This window comes from Erythrolamprus reginae, chromosome 8 (assembly GCF_031021105.1).
Source record: "Erythrolamprus reginae isolate rEryReg1 chromosome 8, rEryReg1.hap1, whole genome shotgun sequence".
In the NCBI taxonomy this organism is placed as follows: domain Eukaryota; kingdom Metazoa; phylum Chordata; class Lepidosauria; order Squamata; family Dipsadidae; genus Erythrolamprus; species Erythrolamprus reginae.
The window spans coordinates 44,165,078-44,187,559 of NC_091957.1; the positions used below are offsets into that span (position 1 = coordinate 44,165,078).

Here is a 22,482-nt window from a genome sequence, read left to right on the forward strand (position 1 = left end):
TTTTTTCAACTTCATCAAACTGCAGTTATTTTAAAAGGCATATTTTTAACGATTGCTACTAGAGATTGATAGTTGGCTATTCTGATTATCAAGCACTAATTGGATAAATAAAGCTATATTCCAGTTGGATATATATCCTAGCAGCTTTTAAATGTGAACTATACTGGTCAGTGCTCAAAAAGACTAGGCATTTATTTGATCCTTGAGTTACTTTGCTTGCTTTTAAGGTACTGCAGAATATGGGTTTTTTTGGTTGAAAAGGCTGTGTATGTTTGTGTATGCGTGTGTATACATATGTACACACACACCTTCAGATTTACAAATAACCTTTGGTTACTGCCCAAGTGTCAAAATTTAATAATAGATTAATGCTTACTAAGATGGTAAATATTTGGTAAACTTCATATCTATTCAAGATCTGTCAACACCTACAGTCTATGAAGCATTAATGTTAGGAAAGCTTTGCAAAATATTGAGTGCCTTAAGAAAGAAACAGCCATGCCTCGCAAAATACACACATGAAGGTTTCTTTCCCAAATTTGATGATGGCATATACAGTGGTACCTCGAGATACGAGTTTAATTTGTTCCGGACCTGGGCTCTTAAGTCGAGCAGCTCTTATCTCGAACGACTTTTCCCCATAGGAATTAATGTAAATAATTTTAATTGGTTCCAGCCCTCAAAAAACTCACAAAGTTAGTCTAAATTATGCAGAAAGACAAGTTTTTAATGAAGAAATGTACATGTACATATAAATGAATAATGAAGTTTCTTTCACTTAACTTGTAAACTTTCTTAAACTTTTAAATTTACATATGTTCAACTTCTCTGCCACCCAATCCTGTAGGACAGAGGTCCCCAACCCTTTTTGCACCAGGGACCGGCTTTAAGCGATCAAGAGAGGAATGGGATAAATGAATGGACGGAGGGTGGGAAGGAAGGAAGGAAAGAGGGAAGGGACAGGAACAGAGGAAGGAAGCAAGGAAACTTATGAAAGGGGAGAGTAAGAGAGGAATGAGTGAAGGGAGGGAGGGAGGGAAGAAGGTGGGAAGGAGAAAGAAAAGAAGAAATAGAGGAAGGGAAGGTAAAAGAGAGAAAGAAAAAGAGCTAACTTCCGCGTTCAGCTTCAGGAGACAGCTGCGAAGCCGCGCACGTGTTTTAAAAGGTTGCAGCCGGCCTGGGGGGTTCGGGGGGGTGCTGGCAAGCCCCCCAGGCTGGCTGCAAGCACCCCCCGAGCCCCCCAGGCCGGCTGCAACCTTTTAAAACACGCGCGCCGCTTCGCAGCTGTCTCCTGAAGCTGAACGCGGAAGTTAGCGTTCGGCTTCAGGAGACAGCTCCTTGGCGCTTGTATCTCGAATTTGGGCTTGTAAGTAGAACAAAAATATCTCTCCCCTCCCAGCTCTTATCTCGAGTTGCTCTTAAGTAGAGCAGCTCTTATGTCGGGGTTCCACTGTATAGAAATGGCATAAATATTGTTTTTCATTGACAAGAGCTGTTGGAAATGTATCTGTCTTTCTAGTGATGTCGAGTGGCATTTCTGAAGGACTAACTCCATACATTGTGTTTGGGATTTTATTTGTCCTATGTTTGCGTTTTATATTTTATTGTGTATTATTTATTTTGTGAACCACTGGGAACCTTGTCTTCAAGGCAGGATTTATTGAGATTAATAAACAAACAAAACATCTGAAATGAACAACTTTCTGTATTCAGGAACATGACTCTCCAGGTTTTTGTTTATTTTACCATCCATCAATTTACAGGCAATTTTAGGCAACTTATAATATTTTATCTGCTTTAAATCCCCCCCCCCTCCGGAAATATTCTTGGGGTCATATACTTCTTTAGAATCAGAGTTCAAACTCAAAGTTTGTTTGGTGTGGATTTAATAAGAGGCCATTCATTGCCCAATCTTAGATGTTTTACATTATGGCAGTCACAACATTTGTTTTGCAGTTTGATAAGCTATGATTTAAGATGACTGTACAGTGGTACCTCTCCTTATGGACTTAATTCATTCCGTGACCAGGTTCTTAAATAGAAAAGTTTGTAAAAAGTTTGTAAGATTCTCATAGGAATCAATGCAAAAACAAATAATGTGTGCGATTGGGGAAAACACAGGGGAGGTGGAGGCCCTGTTTCCTCCCAGGAGATTCCTAGATAGGCCCCTTGGAGGCTTCTCCCCGCCCTTTCCGGCTCTGTTTCCTCCCAGGAGATTCCTAGAGAGGCCCCATGGCGGCTTCTCCCCACCTTTTCTGGCCCTATTTCCTCCCAGGAGATTCCTAGAGAAGCCCCACGGAGGCTTCTCCCCACCTTTTCTGGCCCTGTTTCCTCCCAGGAGATTCCTAGAGAGGCCCCGCGGAGACTTTTCTACCTTTTCTGGCCCTGTTTCCTCCCAGGAGATTCCTAGAGAGGCTCCACGGAGGCTTTTCCCTGATTTTTTCTGGTTACAGTTTCGGAGGCTCAGGTTTGTAAATGGAAAATGGTTCTTGAGAAGAGGCAAAAAATATTGAACACCCGGTTCTTATCTAAAAAAGTTTGTAAGTAGAGGCCAGTTTTTGAATTTTATGAGAAGTGTTGCATTCTGGGAACATGGATCACATTTAGCCTTTGTATAGCACCTGGGATTGTTGTTTTTCATACCTGGCACCTAGTTCTTTCAAAAGGTCTACAATGAAAGCTAGTATTACCAGTTTTGATCAAACTCACTTCCTAGCGCCTCTGAGGTAACAAAGTTTCTTGCCAAGAATTCTCAGAGAAATGGGTGCTTTACTGTAACAAAATTAAGTTAATGAATTTTAACAGATGAACAGAATTGGAAGGGATCTTGTAGATCATCTGGTCCAACCCCCACCCAAGCAGGAGACTCTACACCCATGGTAGCGAAACTTTGGCATGTGTGGCACACGGAGCCATATCTGCCAGCATGCAAGCATTTGCCCTAGCTCAGCTCCAGCGTACTGACCAGCTGATTTTCGGCCCACCGGTTAGTTGGGGGAAAGATCAGAAGCAACGTGAGAAAATATTATTTTACTGAAAAAGTAGTAGATGCTTGGAACAAACTTCCAGCAGACGTGGTTGGCAAATCCACAGTAACTGAATTTAAACATGCCTGGGATAAACATAGATCCATCCTCGGATAAAATACAGGAAAGGGCAGACTAGATGGACCATGAGGTCTTTTTCTGCTGTCAATCTTCTATGTTTCTATGTAAGATAAATCCAATTGATTAAAACTAAGTAAACTAGTCTAAAATCCCCAAGTATATTAAAAATCAATCATACCCTTCAAACAACATGGATAACATTTGTCAGCCAGGGGACTAAGATCTAATCGCCCCAAGCCTGGTGGCATAAATGAGTCTTAAGACTCTTCCTCCTATTGTAGGAGGATATAGGGGTGTTTTTTTTGTTCTAAATGGTAATTTTTATTTTGTTGAGAAATACTATAGGATTTTGGGGGGTGGGGGTGGACTAGATGACCTACAAGGCTCCTTCAAATCCTGTTAATCTGTTATCTAAAGGAGAGACATGGGCCAGGGTGTTTTCATACTTTTGTTGCAGCTGATCTTCATTTCAGTTTCTGCTTATCTGGAAAAGTATTTCCTTTCTCTTGGAACCAACTGGTTCCTGCACTTTCAATCTGATTGCTAGTTGATTTTTTTAGAAGTGACAGCCGTTCCTTAATAGGAAAAGATAGAGCAGGCAGGGTAATTTCAGAAATTCCTTGAAGTTCCCTGCAGAATTGCTCCATTTATTCCTCCTGCTTTGCATCACTCTCTCTCTGTGTCTCTCTCATTCTCAGTTCCACTTTCTGCAACAAATTTTGGTGATGGCCTACAAGCTTAAAGTATGATTTATTTATTTATTTTTAAAAAAAACATTACCTATGGTGGAACTGATCCTTCTGCAACAAAGAGCTTGAGCAGATTTCCAGAATGTTTTAAGCCTGTTTTGAAAACATATTTTCTGTGGGACTTGCCAAAGGAATTTCTTTGATTTTTAGAAAGAGATGACATTTATAGGGAACAGCACTATGTACAATTAGCCCTTCTTAATGTGGTAAGTGGATCAGTCTGATACCCATGGTAAATGGGAAAGGGTTTTCCTTGTGTTTAGAAGCTCTCTTCTTCTATTGTGAATGATTGAAAATAATTTTGGTTATTAATCCTAAACTTAATTTGTGACACACCATTTGTTATCCCAGCACAGTGGTACCTCGTGATATGAATCCCTTGTCATACAAACTTTTCGAGATATGAACCCGGGGTTCGGAAATTTTTTGCCTCTTCTTACGAACTTTTTTCGCTTTACAAACCCGCCGCCGTCGCTGGGAAACCCCACCTCCGGACTTCCGTTGCAAGCGGAGCGCCTGTTTTTGTGCTGGTGGGATTCCCCTGAGGTTCCCCTCTATGGGAAATCCCACCTCCTGACTTCCATGTTTTTGCAATGCTGTAGCTGGCAACGGAAGTCCAGAGGTGGGGTTTCCCAGCGAGGGAAGCCTCAGCGAAATCGCACCATCGCAAAAACACAAAAGTCCTCGAAACCCCACCTCCGGACTTCTGTGTTTTTACGATTTCGCTGAGGCTTCCCTCGCTGGGAAACCCCACCTCCGGACTTCCATTGCCAGCGGAGTGCCCGTTTTTGTGATCCTGGGATTCCCCTCCTGGGATTTCCCTACAGCATTGCAAAAACGCGGAAGTCAGGAGGTGGGATTTCCCATGGAGGGGAGCCTCGGGAATTCCACCAGCGCAAAAACGGGCACTTTGGCTTGAAAAAGGGTTAAATTTTGGGCTTGCACGCATTAATCGGTTTTCCATTGATTCCTATGGGAAACATTGTTTCGTCTTACAAACTTTTCACCTTACGAACATCCTCCCGGAACCAATTAAGTTCGTAAGACAAGGTATTACTGTATTTTGAAACTGCATCCAGAAGGAACTGGAAGGGGTCTTAGAAGAAGCACATTTTGGGGCCTTCTAGCAGTCAAGTTTCAGGCTGGGGAATTACACAGAAACTATCTTGGTCATATCTTGATGTGGCCCATACAGAGGTTGGGCCAGAGGCAGTGATGGGCAGTAGCCGGTGCAGTCAGGTGCTCCGTCCCGTAGGAAATTCCAGGACGCACATGCAGCTGTGCATCCCCGACGCACACACCTGTGCCCCTGCGTGAGATTTGGCTTCGCAGCAAGCAAAATTTTGTGGGAGGATGCTCGTTCAAGCGAGATTTTGGTGATTTTTGCTGTTTTTTTGCTTCCGCGCATGTACAGAAGCAAAAATTGCTGAAATCTCACCGGCATGCGCATCCTTGCATGAAATTTTGCTTGCTGCGCATGTGTAGAAGCCAAATCTCACGACGATGGGCGCGCACACGCCCGCTGGATGCATGCATGCCCAAGATGCCCTCAGACGGCACACCAGTTTCGCCAAAGATGAGTGGCCCTTCGCTGGCCACAGGCATATGTTCTTAGTTATCCTTGATTTCTCAGTAGCTTTCAGTGTCATTGACTATGGCAGTGGTTCACAACCTGTGTTCCACAAGGCGGCCATGTTGTAACAGGGGATCCGTGAAGTTGGGAAACAGACCATTTCTGGCCTCTGGAGGGCATGTGGTGGTGGAGAGGCTGTTTTCATCCTCTCCAGGCTCCTAGAAAGGCTCTCTCTGTCCTGAGTCTTTTTCTTCCTTCCTTCCTTCCTTCCTTCCTTCCTTCCTTCCTTCCTTCCTTCCTTCCTTCCTTCCTTCCTTCCTTTCTTTAAAAAAAATATTTTTATTTGAATTCCTTAAAAAACATAGTTACTGAAAATGAATATGCTTAAATTTACAAAGTCCCAAAATACAAACAAACAAAATCTTCCTTCCTTCCTTCCTTCCTTCCTTCCTTCCTTCCTTCCTTCCTTCCTTCCTTCCTTCCTTCCTTCTTTCTTTCTTTCTTTCTTTCTTTCTTTCTTTTTGGCAAAGATGTCCTATGACACACAGAGACCAAGCCCTGATGATGTTACCTAGTTGGGTCGTGAAATGTCTACAACAAAACAACCAAGCTCAGAGAGAACCAAGGACCTCACACACAGATCTGCCTGTGGCTAAGATGAGACTTGCAACAGACTGACTTGCATTCTTAGTCTTTGGGTGTGAGGTCCAAACCAAACATCATAATGTTTTTGAAGCGGTGGAAATCATCTTATGTCTAATTTTTGCTCTGGAATGGCTGTTGGAAACCTTGACATGGTATTTTTAAAGACCTGATTTAAATTCTCATGATGATTATCTGCTCCCAGCCTTTGCAGTTCACTTCTCTTATTCTCTCATATGGCAAAGACTGTTGTTCAGGGGTCCCCAAACCTGGCAACTTTAAGACTGGTGGACTTCAACTCCCAGAATTCTGGGAGTTGAAGTCCATAAGTCTTAGGGTTTCCAAGTTTGAAGACTTCTGTTAAAGAGCTTCTGTAATAATTCCAGAGGCTGGTTAAGAAACTCTGCTATTAAACTAAATAAGTAATGCAGCAACCTATTTTTTTTTCTTTTGTGTGTCCAACAAATCGTTTGCTTTTTAGAAAAGCCTCCTTCGTGCAGGAGTGCCCTATAATGTGCTAGAAACCTCAGATTTGGAAATAGAGACCGCACACCAGCTGACTTCTCCTTCCAGCCCTCCAAACTGCCACCTGTATCTCAAACGTTTCAGGCATGTTTTTCACAGCCGGTTATATTTTTAAACCAGTAATTTGAATGCTTGGTTGGCTCCCAGAGGACTTTCCTTGATTTGTGCTGTTTTTTTCTCTTCTTCTTCTCAATATGCTGGTGAGATTGAAGTAGGTTTTATTGAAAGAAGAATCTGGCAAGCCACAATTTTTTGATAAAGGATGTGACTTTTGGAAAACCTCCTTCTTTTTATTTCACTATTGACAAAATCGTTTGTCATAATAGAAGGGTAGCGGTGTAATTTGAGTTGAGTACCAAGTTTTCTGCATAAACTCTGGAAAAGAATCAGCGAAGATGCTGCATTTAAAGTTGAGGGAAAGCTAAGCAGCAACCTCCTTAATACCCAGGCAAGTTTGACAACCCTTGTTCTATGCTGGATGTTCCCAGTAAGATGCTGGTCTTTTTCTATCGCTAATATTTGACCTTTTGCTTTGGGAATTTTTCTCAGTAGGTGGATGATTTCTTTCAGAGCCCAAAGCCCCAGAGATAATTCATTCTGTACCATAATAAGGACTTGTTGACATCTGAAACTGCATTTCTGTTTTCCCAGGTAGCCGATCTGAGAGAAATCATTGATGATCGGTCCTTTGACTTATGATGGCAGACCAGCCACCTCCACTAGAAGCCACACCTATTTTGAATGAAGTGCCACTTCTACCTCATATGGTCAGTGGGGACACCACGCAACAGGTAAGTTGACCTGCACAAGACAGGAATTCTTCAGAGTCTTCTCTTCTTACAAATGCTTTACAAAACTTCTGTGCAGGTTTAGTTTGTAGTTAATGGCTTCACGCGATTAAGTTCCTCTGATGACGGTTTATTTAGCAAAGGACATTTAAGCAAGCCATGGCTTAACTATGAGTGTGTACGATTGATTTGTAAACATTAGGGATTTTAGGTTAGAGATTTAGCTAATTAATTGGATTTATCATTGTATTTTATTATATATTGCAAGCTGCCCTGAGTCTTTGGAGAGGAGCGGCTTAGAAATCCAACAAACAAACAAACAAGTAAATAAATAAAATTTCTTCGGAATCTTTGGAACATAATTGTTTTTTTTTAATTAAAACATGGATAAGTTCCAAGGTCCAAGATCACTGGAATTATGTAGAACAGTATCTGTTTCATTCTTCCACTGTGTGCTTCTTAACTCTGAAAAATTAACTAAGATGGCAATCAGGTACAATCACAATTTTAAAAACAGTGGAAAAATGGCCATTGTGTAAAAGTCTGTGGTTACTGTAATTAAACTATTGCCATAAAATGGAGAATATTCTGTTTTATAAATTCAGTGCCTTAAGGACAGGAAGAATCATTTTGTCATGTGATTTTCTAAAACTATGAGTGTGTGTTTAAGGAACCGAAAATATACGAAGCTGTTTATGCCAGATGTAAAATGGTATTTCTGTCTAGATACATACAGAATCTGCCATACATGCAAATCTAAAGTATCCATGCTGTGATGTTCTAAAATAGCTTTTGCTATTTCTTTATTTTTATATTCCTTTATTATATTTATTTATTTATTTATTTATTTATTTTTCTTTGTTTTAGGGTAGATTTACATTGCTTCTTACGTCTTACAATGAGTTGCATTGTGTAATGGAGTGTTGATGTATTTCCTTCTTTTATCTGTTGAATCAGTTTTAGTAGTAGCGTTTACAGTAAGCGGTAATAACGTGAAGATCCTCAATTAAGATTATCTTTATAATCTAATTCAAGAATTTAGATTCCAGGCCTTGCTTTAAGGATGTCCGGAAGATTTTTCCTAGATTAGTAGATTTTTTTTTAAGTCATGTTGCAGATTTGAACTTCCTAGAGTTGTTTAAAAAAGAATGTCATGTGGAACTAAGAGTCCCTGTTTGATTATGTGATGGTCAATTCTTGTAGGATCCATGGTGTCAAATATATTGGTCTCTTTTAGAGAAAAAGATATACAGTATTGATTTATGTAAATCAGGTGTGTGATTCATCACTCATGTTAAAAATTGCACAAAAGAAGTTCTATGTGCATTCACAGCGTTAGCTTGAAGAGAGCTCAGAGCTACTGCCCAGCTAATTGCTTTGAAATAAATATTGCAGGAAATGTGAGAGTTCTCTAAGCAAAGCATTCTAGTGCAATTGAAAATCTATGAAGGACCCACACATTTTAGATTGCCCTGCAAGTTGTATTAGATTAAATTCAAGGACTGCACAACCAGACTTATCACTCGCAATTAAAACTTTCAGGAAATCTTTGTTTTCACTCTGTTGGCTCCACATTGACCAGTATGTTTTCAAATTTCTTGTCTATGTTTTTGGGTCAGGGAGCCCTTGAAGCTTTTGTTTTATTTTACAGGAACCAAGTTATCAGTAGGCTTATATAATTGTTCAGTTCTGAAGACACAACTATAGAAATCCAGATTAACTGACATTTAATTTAGTGACCACTTTCACCTTGTTGTAAGTCTATTCGGATCTAATTTGAAGCTTGAGGGTGGGCTCCAGCTTTTTGAAGCTTGCAAAACAGTTCTAAACACAGGGCAATTTAAAGCAAAACCTGTGTAATAAATATAATTGTGGAAATGAATGTGATATCTACAACGGTTTTGAGAAGACCGTTGTAGATATCACACTTGTTATGAAGATTAGTGTCTTCGGGTAGGTTCCCATATCTTTCTTGCATTTTTTCTCAACATTTTTGCTCGAATGACTGCTGATAAAATATGGGCTTCTGAAGGTTGTTTAATGAAAAATTATCTCCCTTTGACCTGCAGAGATACAGCCACAGAATACTATGTCCCAGATATTACTACGCACATGACCTTTTAATTAAAAGAGTTGAGATAAAAATGTACCTCTCCTTGGTGAGAAGGGAGCCATACCTTGTCTCAAAGAGCCTTCTATTGCAATCTAAAATATTTAACCGATTCAACCTTGGGAAATTGGGTCAGGAGTTTTGAAAAATATGGCATATTTCATTTCTTGTAGGACAAAAAAAATGTGTCCCCAGTAAACAGCAAAAGGCTTGAAAATAAACTCTACATCTATTTTCTTTTCTTTTTTTTTCTTCTTTTATTTATTTTTAAAAGCCAGACAGCACCCATGGGTCTCAAACTGCTAAGAGTTAATAGTTGAACAACAATAAGTAGGCCATGAAGGAACCACTAGGCTAAGCTGGTTCTAAACTTGACAGCTATTTTCAAAGACATTTATTTAGGGGCGCATTATTATAGGTCTGGCAAAATAAGTTTAAAAGAACATAATACTAGAATGGAATAGAATTCTTTATTGGCCAAGTGTGATTGGACACTCAAGGAATTTGTCTTTAGTGCATATGCTCTCAATATACATAAAAGCAAAGATAAATTTGTCAAGACTTAATGATAGTCATAGGGTACAAATAAGCAATCAGGAAACAATCAATATTAATATAAATCATAAGGATACAAGCAACAAGTTACAGTCATACAGTCACAAGTGGGAGGAGATGGGTGATAGGAACCATGAGAAGACTGATAATAATAGTAATGCAACCCTAGTAAATAGTTTGACATTGGTGAGGGTTAGGGGTACTAAAATACCTAATGGGCTATCCACAATGGAAGCGTTAATTTATTTGAATGTATTAGACATAGACAAAGTAATAAGATAAAGATTTATTAAATGAACAGAGGGGTTTAAAATCTAAACAAGAATTAAAAGAAATAGGGATAGACATAGATTGGTGGCCATATATGCAACTCCAGGCCAGATATAAAAAAGATGTCAGCTTGTATGTCTTTTAATAATAAGTGCAAGAACTAGACAAGATACCATGAGGCACAGAAGAAAAACTATTTAGGAGAATATATAATTGTTTATTAAGATATAGAATGGAGGAGGTGGTAGTTAAAGAACCAATGACAAACCAATTTTGGATATAATACAGAATTAGAGAAATGGGAGAAACTATGGGAAATAAATTGCAAATTAATAAATTACAAATTAACTATGTCAGTGGCTTATAAAGAGAAGTTGTAGAAAATGTTCTATAAGTGGCATCTCCCACCAGTGAGACTAGCTAGGATGTTCCAGAATATATCACCGATCTTCTGGAAGTGCAAACAAACACAAGGAACATATTATCATTTATGGTGGACATGCGCAGCAGGGAAAAAAAATACTGGACTAAAATAAGAAAATGACTGCAGGAAACTGAATAAAAATCAAATTAGGTTATAGTCAGAAAGCTGCTGGCTTGTTTAAAACCCCAGAAGGGTTGGGGGCGGGGGAAAGTGGAGTTGGCTTGAATTTTTAAAATCACAGCAGTTTTAAAAGAAGCCTATGGTCATAACGGGCTCAACCAAGAAAGACTCTGTTCCAGCATGTCCTAGAATTGTCATAGAATTAATGTGAAGTTTCCGACAGATGCCCTAACTAATTCATGAGCCACGAGCCAAGATTCAAAAGAAATCCAGTCATTTATTAGGAGGAACATTTTGGCAATTACTCAGGTCGAGTCAGCTCTGACCTCACGTAGTTTATGCCCCCCCCCGACCCTGTTTATCCTCTCCTTCCTGGACATGTTATAAATCACATTCTCCAATGGACCAGTTGGTGGGCTGTAAAAACCTCCATCCCTCCTGATGACTCTGGCAACCTAAGATACTATCTGGAGAAAGGCATGTGTGGAATCTTTTTTCAATTGGGACAGCCTAGCAGCTCCATTATTTCTCCTCCCCACACACACTCCTGTTTATGGCAACTTGAAAACTTTGCAAGTTGACAGTTAGCTTGTGCATTCCTGTTTCCAAAGCACATGACTTATCACTCATCTATGGCTCTTCCCATTTCAGAAAGATGTCATAAATTACTGACAACTGTTCTCTTCTTAGCTCCTTCCTAGATAGTTTTATTAAGGCATTTAAAAGGGTATTTTCTTTTCTGAGGGAAAACAAGGAGGGATTTTATACCGATAGTATTTAAATTACGATTGCAGTTGAGCCCAGCATTTATGTTGCAACGTGTTGTCAACAGGGTGTCCAGCAAACCCGGAAAACAGGGAAATCAGGGTCGGCGGTTCGGGAAATATCAGGAAATTATCAGGGAATTCGTGAAAAAAAATGGAAAAAATTAGGGGGGAAAACCAAACTCTTATTAAAACGTTTAAAAGTCAGGAAAAAATCATATTAAAAAAACCGGATCGTGGTGCCCAGCAGAGTCAAGCAAATATGAGCAACACTGTGCTTCCTCAGCTACCGATATTTCTCCACGGCTTAGCCGTTTGGTATGACATCATACCAAGGCTGGATATAGGGTGATCACTTGACTGTGAACATTATAAATGTGAACCAGTTATCACAAAAATATGGGGATGGTTTAAGTGTGAAAAACAATCATCAGTCCCGCTTTTTCAGTGCTGTCGAGCAGTCGCTAAATGAACTGTGGTTGTATCTCGAGGAATTCCAGAACTACAAATCCCTGAATTCAAACAAAGAAAGTTCTTGAGAAATTGCACATAAAATTGTACTTCCTTGGTCTTTAGTTTTGTTACTATTATGGATTAAGAAACAGGAAGAGGGAGATTGTGATCCCCTTATATAGAGCGCTGGTGAGACCACATTTGGAATACTGTGTTCAGTTCTGGAGACCTCACCTACAAAAAGATATTGACAAAATTGAACGGGTCCAAAGACGGGCTACAAGAATGGTGGAAGGTCTTAAGCATAAAACGTATCCGGAAAGACTTAATGAACTCAATCTGTATAGTCTGGAGGACAGAAGGAAAAGGAGGGACATGATTGAAACATTTAAATATGTTAAAGGGTTAAATAAGGTTCAGGAGGGAAGTGTTTTTAATAGGAAAGTGAACACAAGAACAAGGGGACACAATCTGAAGTTAGTTGGGGGAAAGATCAAAAGCAACGTGAGAAAATATTATTTCACTGAAAGAGCAGTAGATCCTTGGAACAAACTTCCAGCAGACGTGGTTGGTAAATCCACAGTAACTGAATTTAAACATGCCTGGGATAAACATATATCCATCCTAAGATAAAATACAGGAAATAGTATAAGGGCAGACTAGATGGACCATGAGGTCTTTTTCTGCCGTCAGTCTTCTATGTTTCTATGTTTCTAATACCTTTTAATTTTAGGGGGAGAGGGGGAGTAGGGGCACTTTCTGCTCCTTCAGGGCAAGACCAGAAGAGGTATATAAGTATATAAGTATATAAGTCAGACCATTGTTATTTTTCCATTCAGAGGCGGTATTTCATTTACCTTCCCTATTGGTTCACAAATGTGAGAACATGCGCCCCCCTCTGTGCATGGACCTGGTCTCCAAAACACGGCTAAATAGGATGGCATTACATCCAGGTGGATGGGTAGGCTGGCCACCTGTAGTCAGAGCTACCAGTTTGCCTGAAGTGGGTCCGATCCGATCCGAATACTACTTCTGTTTCTATTCAAGCATCCAGAAGAAAGGCAGAATGCTGGCTATTACTGTTCCACCGCAGTTTCCAGGAGGTGCAATATTTTCGCACTGTCCTGAGTTAAATAATCTGTTTGTTTTTTTTACTAAGTCAGTATCACTGTAGTTGGTATCATTGCACTGACTTTCTTAGATCGCATTTATATGAAAGAATCCTTTGGTGAATTTTTTTGTCCCAGATCTTAGGAATTTTGCAGTAGACTTAGAAATCACAATGGGCATTTATTTCTAACAGGCATTCTCACACACACACACACACACACACTGATGTTTATCAACATTTTGGTGGTTTTGCTAACTTGTTCTTCATATTAGATTAGATTAGATTAGATTTATTGGATTTATATGCCGCCCCTCTCCGCAGACTTGGGGCGGCTCACAACAATAGCAAAAACATAGTGACAAATCCAATGCCCACCAATCCAATGACAATTTTAAGTTAAGAAATTCATAAAACAATCCCAATATATATAAAAAACAAGCACACAATCAATCAAACAGCAAAACAACATGGGCAAGGGGGAGATGTTTTAGTTCCCCCATGCCTGATGGCAGAGGTGGGTTTTAAGGAGTTTACGAAAGGCAAGGAGGGTGGGGGCAATCCTAATCTCAGGGGGGAGCTGGTTCCAGAGGGTCGGAGCCACCACAGAGAAGGCTCTTCCCCTGGGTCCCGCCAGACGACATTGTTTAGTTGACGGGATCCGAAGAAGGCCGACTCTGTGGGACCTAACCGGTCGCTGGGATTCGTGCGGCAGAAGACGGTCCCGAAGATATTCCGGTCCGGTGCCATGAAGGGCTTTATAGGTCATAACCAACACTTTGAATTGTGACCGGAAACTGATCGGCAACCAATGCAGACTGCAGAGTGTTGGTGTGACATGGGCATACCTAGGGAAGCCCATTATTGCTCTCGCAGCTGCATTTTGCACGATCTGAAGTTTCCGAACACTTTTCAAAGGTAGCCCCATGTAGAGAGTGTTACAGTAGTCGAGCCTCAAGGTGATGTTACTAAAAACACTGTTCTGTTTTGTTTACAAATATAAGTTCAGATTGATTATGTTGGCCTACTTGAATGATTGCATTGTACAATTCTTATGGAACAATACAATCCCATGGCTGATTACACTTCTGCAAAACGCAATGTAGTCTTAAGAACCTGAGCCTACAATATTCCCTCTTTCCTTATTTATGTTTTATTTGTCATCCTTCCTTTAAAGTAACTCAAAAATGACAGCTACATATAGTCTCCTGTCCACTTGGTCTTTCTATAGCAATAGAAGACTAATGTGGTACAAGACGTATCAATAGGTTTATAAAATCCAACCATGGCAACTTTGAGACTTGTGGACTTCAACACCCAGAATCTCCCAGCCAGCCATGGTGACTAGGGAATTCTGGGAGTTGAAGTCCATAAGTCTTAAAGTTGCCAAGGTTGGACGCCTCTGGTGAAAAACATGGTTGCATACTGTATACTATCTGGGAGATGGGTGTAAACCTTCTGGCTTCTATAACCCAAGTCACTTTTTCAATGTCGGTGGTTACTTAGCCTTTGAGAAAGCCCTGCTGAAGAAAAAGTGACCATCTGTAATTTCCAATGCAATTGTGATGAAAACCACTAAGTTATTTGGAAATCAGTGAAGAAAGAAAGCATAAAAATACGAGCAACCACATATGGAAAAAAAATGGGCGCATCTCAATTATCATTTGAGGGGAACATGGATTAGAAATATTTTTCCTCTATAATTTATATGATTTAGTGATTGAAGAATAATGGAGAAATGAAGCTTTCTGCAGTACTATTTGTTTAGTTGTTAGTTGGAGGAAACAATTGTTGTAAGAGCCGGGGTGGCACAGCAGGTAGAGTGCTGTACTGCAGGCCACTGAAGCTGACCGTAGATCTGTAGGTTAGCAGTTCAAATCTCATCACCGGCTCAAGGTTGACTCAGCCTTCCATCCTTCCGAGGTGGGTAAAACGAGGACCCAGATTGTGGGGGCAATATGCTGGCTCTGTTAAAAAGTGCTATTGCTAACATGTTGTAAGCCGCCCTGAGTTTAAGGAGAAGCGCGGCATAAAAATAAAATAAATCAAATAAATCAAGTGTAGCAGGGAAACGATTCTCTTTAATTCGCTGGATTTATTTTCACATCTTGTACAATTTTGTACTGTGTGCCCATTTAAAAGGTTAATTAATGCATGTGTGACTTCAGTTTGATTTTTACTGATTACTGTAACTGATGTTTCTAATCTGATGTGCAAAATTATATGTTGCTTTCAGATGAAGTTCAAAATGGGACTTAATATTCTTATTCCTAGGTTATTCTGGTGCAAGTAAACCCAGGAGAGACGTTCACAATAAGAACTGAAGATGGTCATATCCAGTGTATTCAAGGTAAGCAATGCCACAAGGGTATACTCTGAAATTACTGATATCAGATACTGCATACCTATTAAATTAATGTGGCTAGAGGACTTTATCACAGTTCTGCAAGTTCATAACAAGAAAACAATCTTACTGATATCTAGACTCTACAACTGCAAGGATTCCTATGAATTCTACTAAGAATTTTGGAAGTTGACAGCCATACTTTTAGAAGGAACTCAGATTTCCTACACAGAGTTGATTTTGCAATCATAACCCCAGTAAAAAGCTGATCCTCTCTCGAGAAGGCTGGATATAGGGCAAAGATGTTAAATCCAATGTTGAAGGTCAAATAACAGCCACAGGATGGCTGGGAAATTTTAGACAGTTGTAGTCCACCCATCTTAAAGTTGCCAAGGTTGAGATACCCAGCCAAAAACCTGTAGCCTTCTGTATTTGAACTCGTTCCCCATTTTTTTGCTCAGTGGTTTGATTGGAAAGTGAAATGGGTGGGCCTATTCGACGATTACCGTATTTTTGAGAGTAGAAGACGTACCGTTTTCCTCCCTAAAAATAGGCTGAAAATTTGGGTGCATCCTATACACTGGATGTAGCTTTTTCAAAGCTTTTCCCCCCAGCCCTAACAAGGTGCTAACGATCTTCCAATCTCTTACCAGCTTGCAGGCTTTTTCATTGTTATTCTCTCCAAATAAGGTTTTTTTAAGCACTAACCAGGGGATAAAATAATGTGCTGAAGCTGACGATAGCCAGATGAATACCTAGTAGGCAGATATTTTCTCCTATTTTCCTCTCCAAAAACTAAGATGTGTCTTATATTCTGAAAAATACGGTATGTTTGTCAAATAAACTCAGAATGTGCTTGGCTTTAGTCCTCTGCAAAGAGTCATGAATCAGTGTTGCTTGGTTTCCTTTCAGGTCCAGCACATGTTCCTATGATGTCACCAAATGGTTCTGTCCCTCCAATATTTGTGCCTCCTGGTTACGTTTCTCAGGTAAATCATTCAAATCCTCTGAACACTTATAAAAGAGAGATAATTGTAATTGAATTATTCTTTTTTTAACGGTAAATAGCAGAACAATGTGGGTACAAGGGTTATCCATGGAAAAAGGTGCTTTTTCAAAAGGCAGCTGGACTTTTATTTGTTTTTGCTTGAAGATGTTTCACTTCACATCTGAGAAGCATCTTCAGTTCCCTTTAGACATGTAGCCATAAAATGTAAGGGCGACTTTAATGCCGAATTTGAAAACATTGATCCAAATACACCATATTGTAATTAATGCTCAAGAGGTTTTATGAAAGAGAGAGAAAGAATACAAATGAGAATGGCTCAAAACCATAATGGACTAAATGAGATTGGGTTATATTTTTCATGCTTGTTTGTGTGTAGTCCAACATCTGGAGCTTACTTTGGCATCCAGTTCAAAACCAAGTGTTGCTCCATAGCCTCAACTCAGAACTGAAGTAGAGTGTATTTTATATTATTTCGGAGTGCAAGAGGTTTTTAGATGTTCAGTTGATTTTCCATTCTTCTGTTTACTGTGCTGGTCATAATGGTAGCCCTCTCAATGCGTCTTTTTTTTTGGTAGAAGAATAGCAATCACTATGGTGCCTTGAAGAATGGACTCTCTTATCTTGTTATAGTCTGCATTTCATATTTATCTCTCTCTCTCTCTCTCTCTCCATCCCTCCCTCCCCCCTCTCTCTCTCATCTATCTATCTAATCTATCTATCTAATCTATCTATCTATCTATCTATCTATCTATCTATCTATCTATCTATCTATCTATCTATCTATCTATCTATCTATCTATCTATCTACCTACCTACCTACCTACCTACCCACCCACCCACCCACCTACCTACCTACCTACCTATCTAATCTATCTATTGGATTTGTATGCCGCCCCTCTCCGGAGACTCGGGGCGGCTCACAGCAACAATAAGACAGCGTACAACAATAATCCAATAATAAAAACGCTTAAAACCCCATTAATATAAAAACCAAACATACATACAGACACACCATGCGTAAAATTGTAAAGGCCCAGGGGGAAAGAGTATCTCAATTCCCCCATGCTTGGCGACAGAGGTGGGTTTTAAGTAGCTTACGAAAGGCAAGGAGGGTGGGGGCAATTCTAATTTCTGGGGGGAGTTGGTTCCAGAGGGCCGGGGCCGCCACAGAGAAGGCTCTTCCCCTGGGTCCCGCCAAGCGGCATTGTTTGGTTGACGGGACCCGGAGAAGACCCACTCTGTGGGACCTATCTGGTCGCTGGGATTCGTGCAGCAGAAGGCGGTCCCGGAGATAATCTGGTCCGGTGCCTTTTGTAAGTTCAGGTTTTCCTATAACTTTCTACAAATTGTTCCTTGGTGTTGGCAAGAGCTACAGACAGCTGTGCCTGATTACTTTAGATTTCTTGGATTCATCTGTGACCCTTCCGATGCTCTTGTGAAGGGCATTAGCGCTTGAACATTGCAGCCTTGGTGGAACTTCTGATTGGCATGGGTGACTCAGAAGCATTCTTCTTTGAATGTTGGGGCTTCAGTGAAGCTGAGTCAGACGATCCTGGAGCCTGCTTATCACCTCCTTTTGAATCTCAAAAGGAATCTTTGAGAAGGCCTTGAATTTCAGTTATCAGCCTTGCAATGTTCCGTGGTCATCACAATCACAATGCTCAAGGTTTAGACAAACCAAAAAATCCCCACGGGAAAAACGGTTTCTCCTTTTGCCTTTATGATGAGATCAAGGCATCAGCTAGCAGGAACTTCAAGTGGCTCATATCTTCTGCTGATTCATCTTTCTCGGTGTCTGTGTGTGTGTGTGTGTGTGTGTGTGTGTGTGTGTGTGTGTGTGAGTGAGTGTGTTTTCATGATAGCCAATCAGTGTCTCCTAATTTGGAAACTCCAGAAATATCAAGCTGCAAAGTTCATCCTTTATCCCACAGTCTGTGCATTTTATTAAGCAGGAAGTAAACTGTTTAACTGAAGAGAAGTCTTAGCATTTGTTCAAAAACACTTATTGTGCTTATTTTCTATGAGATTTAGACTTTGCTGTTTTCTTTCCTCCTCTTTTAAAACCTAAAATGTTAGACAGATGGAGAAGAAGGCATCTGACACTTCTGGACTGGGAATTGGCTAGCTTTTCCGGTTTCAAATACTGTCCAAAATCTTATGAAATAGCTCAAATACCATCTGCCAAAACAATTCTATTTGAAATTTCATAACATTCTACAATTTAGATAATCTCCTCCTGGAATCTTGCAAGATCTTGGACCGGAAAGTCAAAATTTGAGGAATTTGGTGAGGGATTACTGAAATCTCATGGAATGTTTGCTATTTTCCTTATTTTGATTTATTTTAGTTGGTTGCGATTGTCATTTGCAAGGCATAAGTGTCTGAAGCCTAAAGACCTCCATGCCTATAATTTGTTGACTACAATATAATAGCTATGTTAGCACCTCCTGTTTTTTATTGGTTCAACTCTTCTTATTCTGAATTAATCTAAGAAAAGTCTGTTGCTTTCGCTTTCTCAACAGTGAGTAGGGAAAATTATTTGGCTCAGTTAAAGCATTATGATAGCAAAACCATTCTTGTCAAGAATTGCATTGCGGCATATTATATAAATACTTTTCACTGTGGATCCCTTTGCTTTATGTATATTATGAACAAGGAAGGAAGTCTTGTTTTTATTTTTATTTTAAAAAAAATTTTTTAATTGAATTTTCAAAAGGACAAACAAGGACATACAACACTAAACATTTAAGGAGCTACCATTGCTCCGCTTGTCGTAGAAGTCTAACTAATACAAAAATATAAAAATCCTAACTGTAATCAGATCAAAGCAGAAATACCCACACATGTAAGTTACATTCTTGTTAGAAATGCGATTTGCAAGTCACATTACAGCTGTCCTATAAAAACATTTAAAAACAAGACATCCAAATCAAATCTAAATCTAGGAAGTCTTGTTTCTAAATGTTTTTATAGGATAGCTGTAATGTGACCTGCAAATCGCACTTCCAACAACAATCAGTTTTTTTTCTCCTTTGGAAAAGAATGGTTTCCCATCTAATCTGACTTGCCTTGAATTGAGAATTTATGGTTGTTTATAGGCTTGGAATACTGAATGATGTCAAACCTTTCCCATTAAAAAAAAATTGAATAAATAAAATAAAATAAAATACTTACCTACCTACCTACCTGGTTTAGCTGGCTAGGAAATGTGAGAAATGTGGCTAAATTAAACAAGCTTCAAGCGGAATAATTTATCAAAGGATGAAATATTTGGTTGGTCAGTTATGTATAACATTGTTTGTCCCAGGCTTAAACTGCCTAGATTTTGCTGGTGGCCAATAGGATACTTTCAGTCGGTTGTTTAAGAACCTTTTGGGGTATTACTGTGTTACATGCCAATAGTACACTTTTGAGTGTATAATTCATCCCTTGTTTCCACTCTAGGGCTTTACGATAAACCACATTAAACATATAACGTCCTTCTCTTTGCTTACGCACTTGTTGAATAAGCTGCACAGTTGAATTTAATCTTGTCTTTGCTAAAGTTTATCTCTTCCTTCCCAAAGCCAGGCAGCAGTTCCCAGAATTTATAGTCAGTAAGCTTCAGTTGTGGCTGACAAAGAAAGTCACATCAATGCATTTGTTTTCAGCAGCTTTCTGCAGCCTTATTTAATAGCATCAGCCATTCCAGGGAGTCCCAATCTCAGCTCAGTTGAAGGGTTCCAGGTTAGCAAAAGCTAATAAGTATATTTAATTCCTATCCATGTTAAAAAATTTGAATTGTGCTTCATTTTCTTCTGACTTATATATTTAAGATTAAGAGACTACAAAAAGTAGAAAGTTGCCTGCATCTTGCTTGGGGTATTAGGTTAGATTCTGTTAGTTACATCTACACGTTAATTTGAGGAGTGATTAACCATGTTTGCATTTAGGATGTTCTCCATGGTGGGTGGAGCTAGCATTCAGAATGGGTTGATTATGTACATGACTGATTGGATTTGGCAATATATAAACAAACTAATAATGTATGTTTAAATGTATTAAAACACTATTGCTTTAAGAGTTAGTTTTGCAGTTAGCCATAAGAGGGAGCCAAAAGAGTCAGCCTCTCTCTTTCTGATTATTCTCTGCTATTACTGGATTATTACCCTATTACTGCTGCTTGTAGTTGGTTGAGAAGGGCAGCATAGAGGTTAAATGAATGAATGAATGAATGAATGAATGAATGAATGAATGAATGAGAGAGAGGGACGGCATACAAATCAATTAATAAATAAATAATTAATAAATAAACTGTTATGCTCTCTGTGACTGCTTTGTGCTAAATGCTAGTTTATGTATTTGTAAGATGAACATTAAGATATTATTGTATATGTATTGATTGATTTAACTGTGTATGACTGCGATTGTTCTTGACTACAATATTTGCCTAAGTAAATAATATTTTATACACTTAATGTATCTGGGTTTTTTTTCTTACTGAACCATTACTCATATCGCTGGGCTATCAGCTGGATATCTACTAGGCCTCCACGTTTCCTCTGTGCATCCTTGGTAATTCAAGGGTCACTGTGCTCACTCCTTAACAGTGGTACTCGTCCAGTCAGAGTGAGGACTGAGTCTGTCAATCTTCTTTTGTGGAGCTCCATCTGCCATTTTACCCAGCTTCGCTCAGTCCTCATTGAGGACAAATGTGGCTAAAATTTTAACCCTTTCTTACTAGCTAGCTTCACCTTCAAGTGAAGCTCTGGCTTGTTACCACCTTCATTCTGTGATTTAGTTATTTTAAATATTAGATTTGTCATATGCTGTTTTATTATGATGTTTATAATGAGCCGGGGTGGCGCAGCAGGTAGAGTGCTGTACTGCAGGCTACTGAAGCTGACTTGTAGATCTGAAGGTCAGCGGTTCAAATCTCATCACCGGTTCAAGGTTGACTCAGCCTCCCATCCTTCCGAGGTGGGTAAAATGAGGACCCGGATTGTGGGGGCAATAGCCTAGCTCTGTTAAAAAAAAGTGCTGTTGCTAACATGTTGTAAGCCGCCCTGAGTCTAAGGAGAAGGGCGGCATAAAAATCGAATGAATGAATGAATGAATGAATGAATGAATGAATGAATGAATGAATGAATGAATAAATCATTGTTGTTAACCACCCCGAGTCTACGGAGAGAGGCGTCATACAAATCAAATAAATAAATAAATAAACAAACAAACAAACAAATACTCTGCACACTCCTTAACAGGACTTGAACTCATAGCCTCCTCCATTGTAGTCTGATACCTTAAACCACTAGCTCTTATTATAATTGTTTATTATTATTATTATTATTATTATTATTATTATTATTATTTTAAACTACAGCTCTTTTCCATTTTCTACTACAGGTGGTTGAAGAGAATGGAGTTCGGAAAGTCATAGTTATGCCACACTCGACTGAATTTCACCCCTCCATGCATCCACCTCCTCCCCATGTGCCCCATTATATTCACCCCCACCCTGCTTTGCTTCCCCACCCACCTCACCCTGTGTACCCTCCGGTTCCAGGAACGGGAGAAATCCCGCAGTTCATTCATCAGCACCCACCGCCCCCATCACCTCACCTTTACCAAGATCAAGGTGAGGCATTAGCTGGGAAGGGCTGGGTGGGGGAGCAATCTTACAGCAAACTCACCTGCACTTAGGTCGGCCAGAGCTTGATGCTTCCTTGACCATTTGGTACCTGGGTTATTTCAGAACCGATGCCGAAACCTTCTCTCCCTCTGCAGTTGGTTTCTTTATAGTCCTTATGGGAATAATGGCCATAGCGTTTAGACCAGAGGTCTTCAAACTTGGCAACTTTTAAGACTTGTGGACTTCAACTCCCAGAATTCTCCAGCCAGCTATAGCAATAGCACTTAGATTTATATACCGCTTCACAGTGCTTTACAGCCTTCTCTAAGG

General features: G+C 39.7%; 1 protein-coding gene across 2 annotated transcripts in view; it reads left to right on the forward strand.

Annotated features, from left to right (window-relative positions):
• The window catches only part of FNDC3A (fibronectin type III domain containing 3A), a 90,909-nt gene that overhangs the window by 20,151 nt on the left and 48,276 nt on the right, over window positions 1-22,482 (forward strand). For both annotated transcript variants that reach the window (XM_070759803.1, XM_070759804.1), the window contains exons 2-5: window positions 7,248-7,387; window positions 15,463-15,538; window positions 16,445-16,521; window positions 21,927-22,158. In XM_070759803.1, the coding sequence (XP_070615904.1) occupies window positions 7,292-7,387; window positions 15,463-15,538; window positions 16,445-16,521; window positions 21,927-22,158 (481 nt within the window). In that variant the 5' untranslated portion in view covers window positions 7,248-7,291. The remainder of the gene's footprint in view (window positions 1-7,247; window positions 7,388-15,462; window positions 15,539-16,444; window positions 16,522-21,926; window positions 22,159-22,482) is intronic.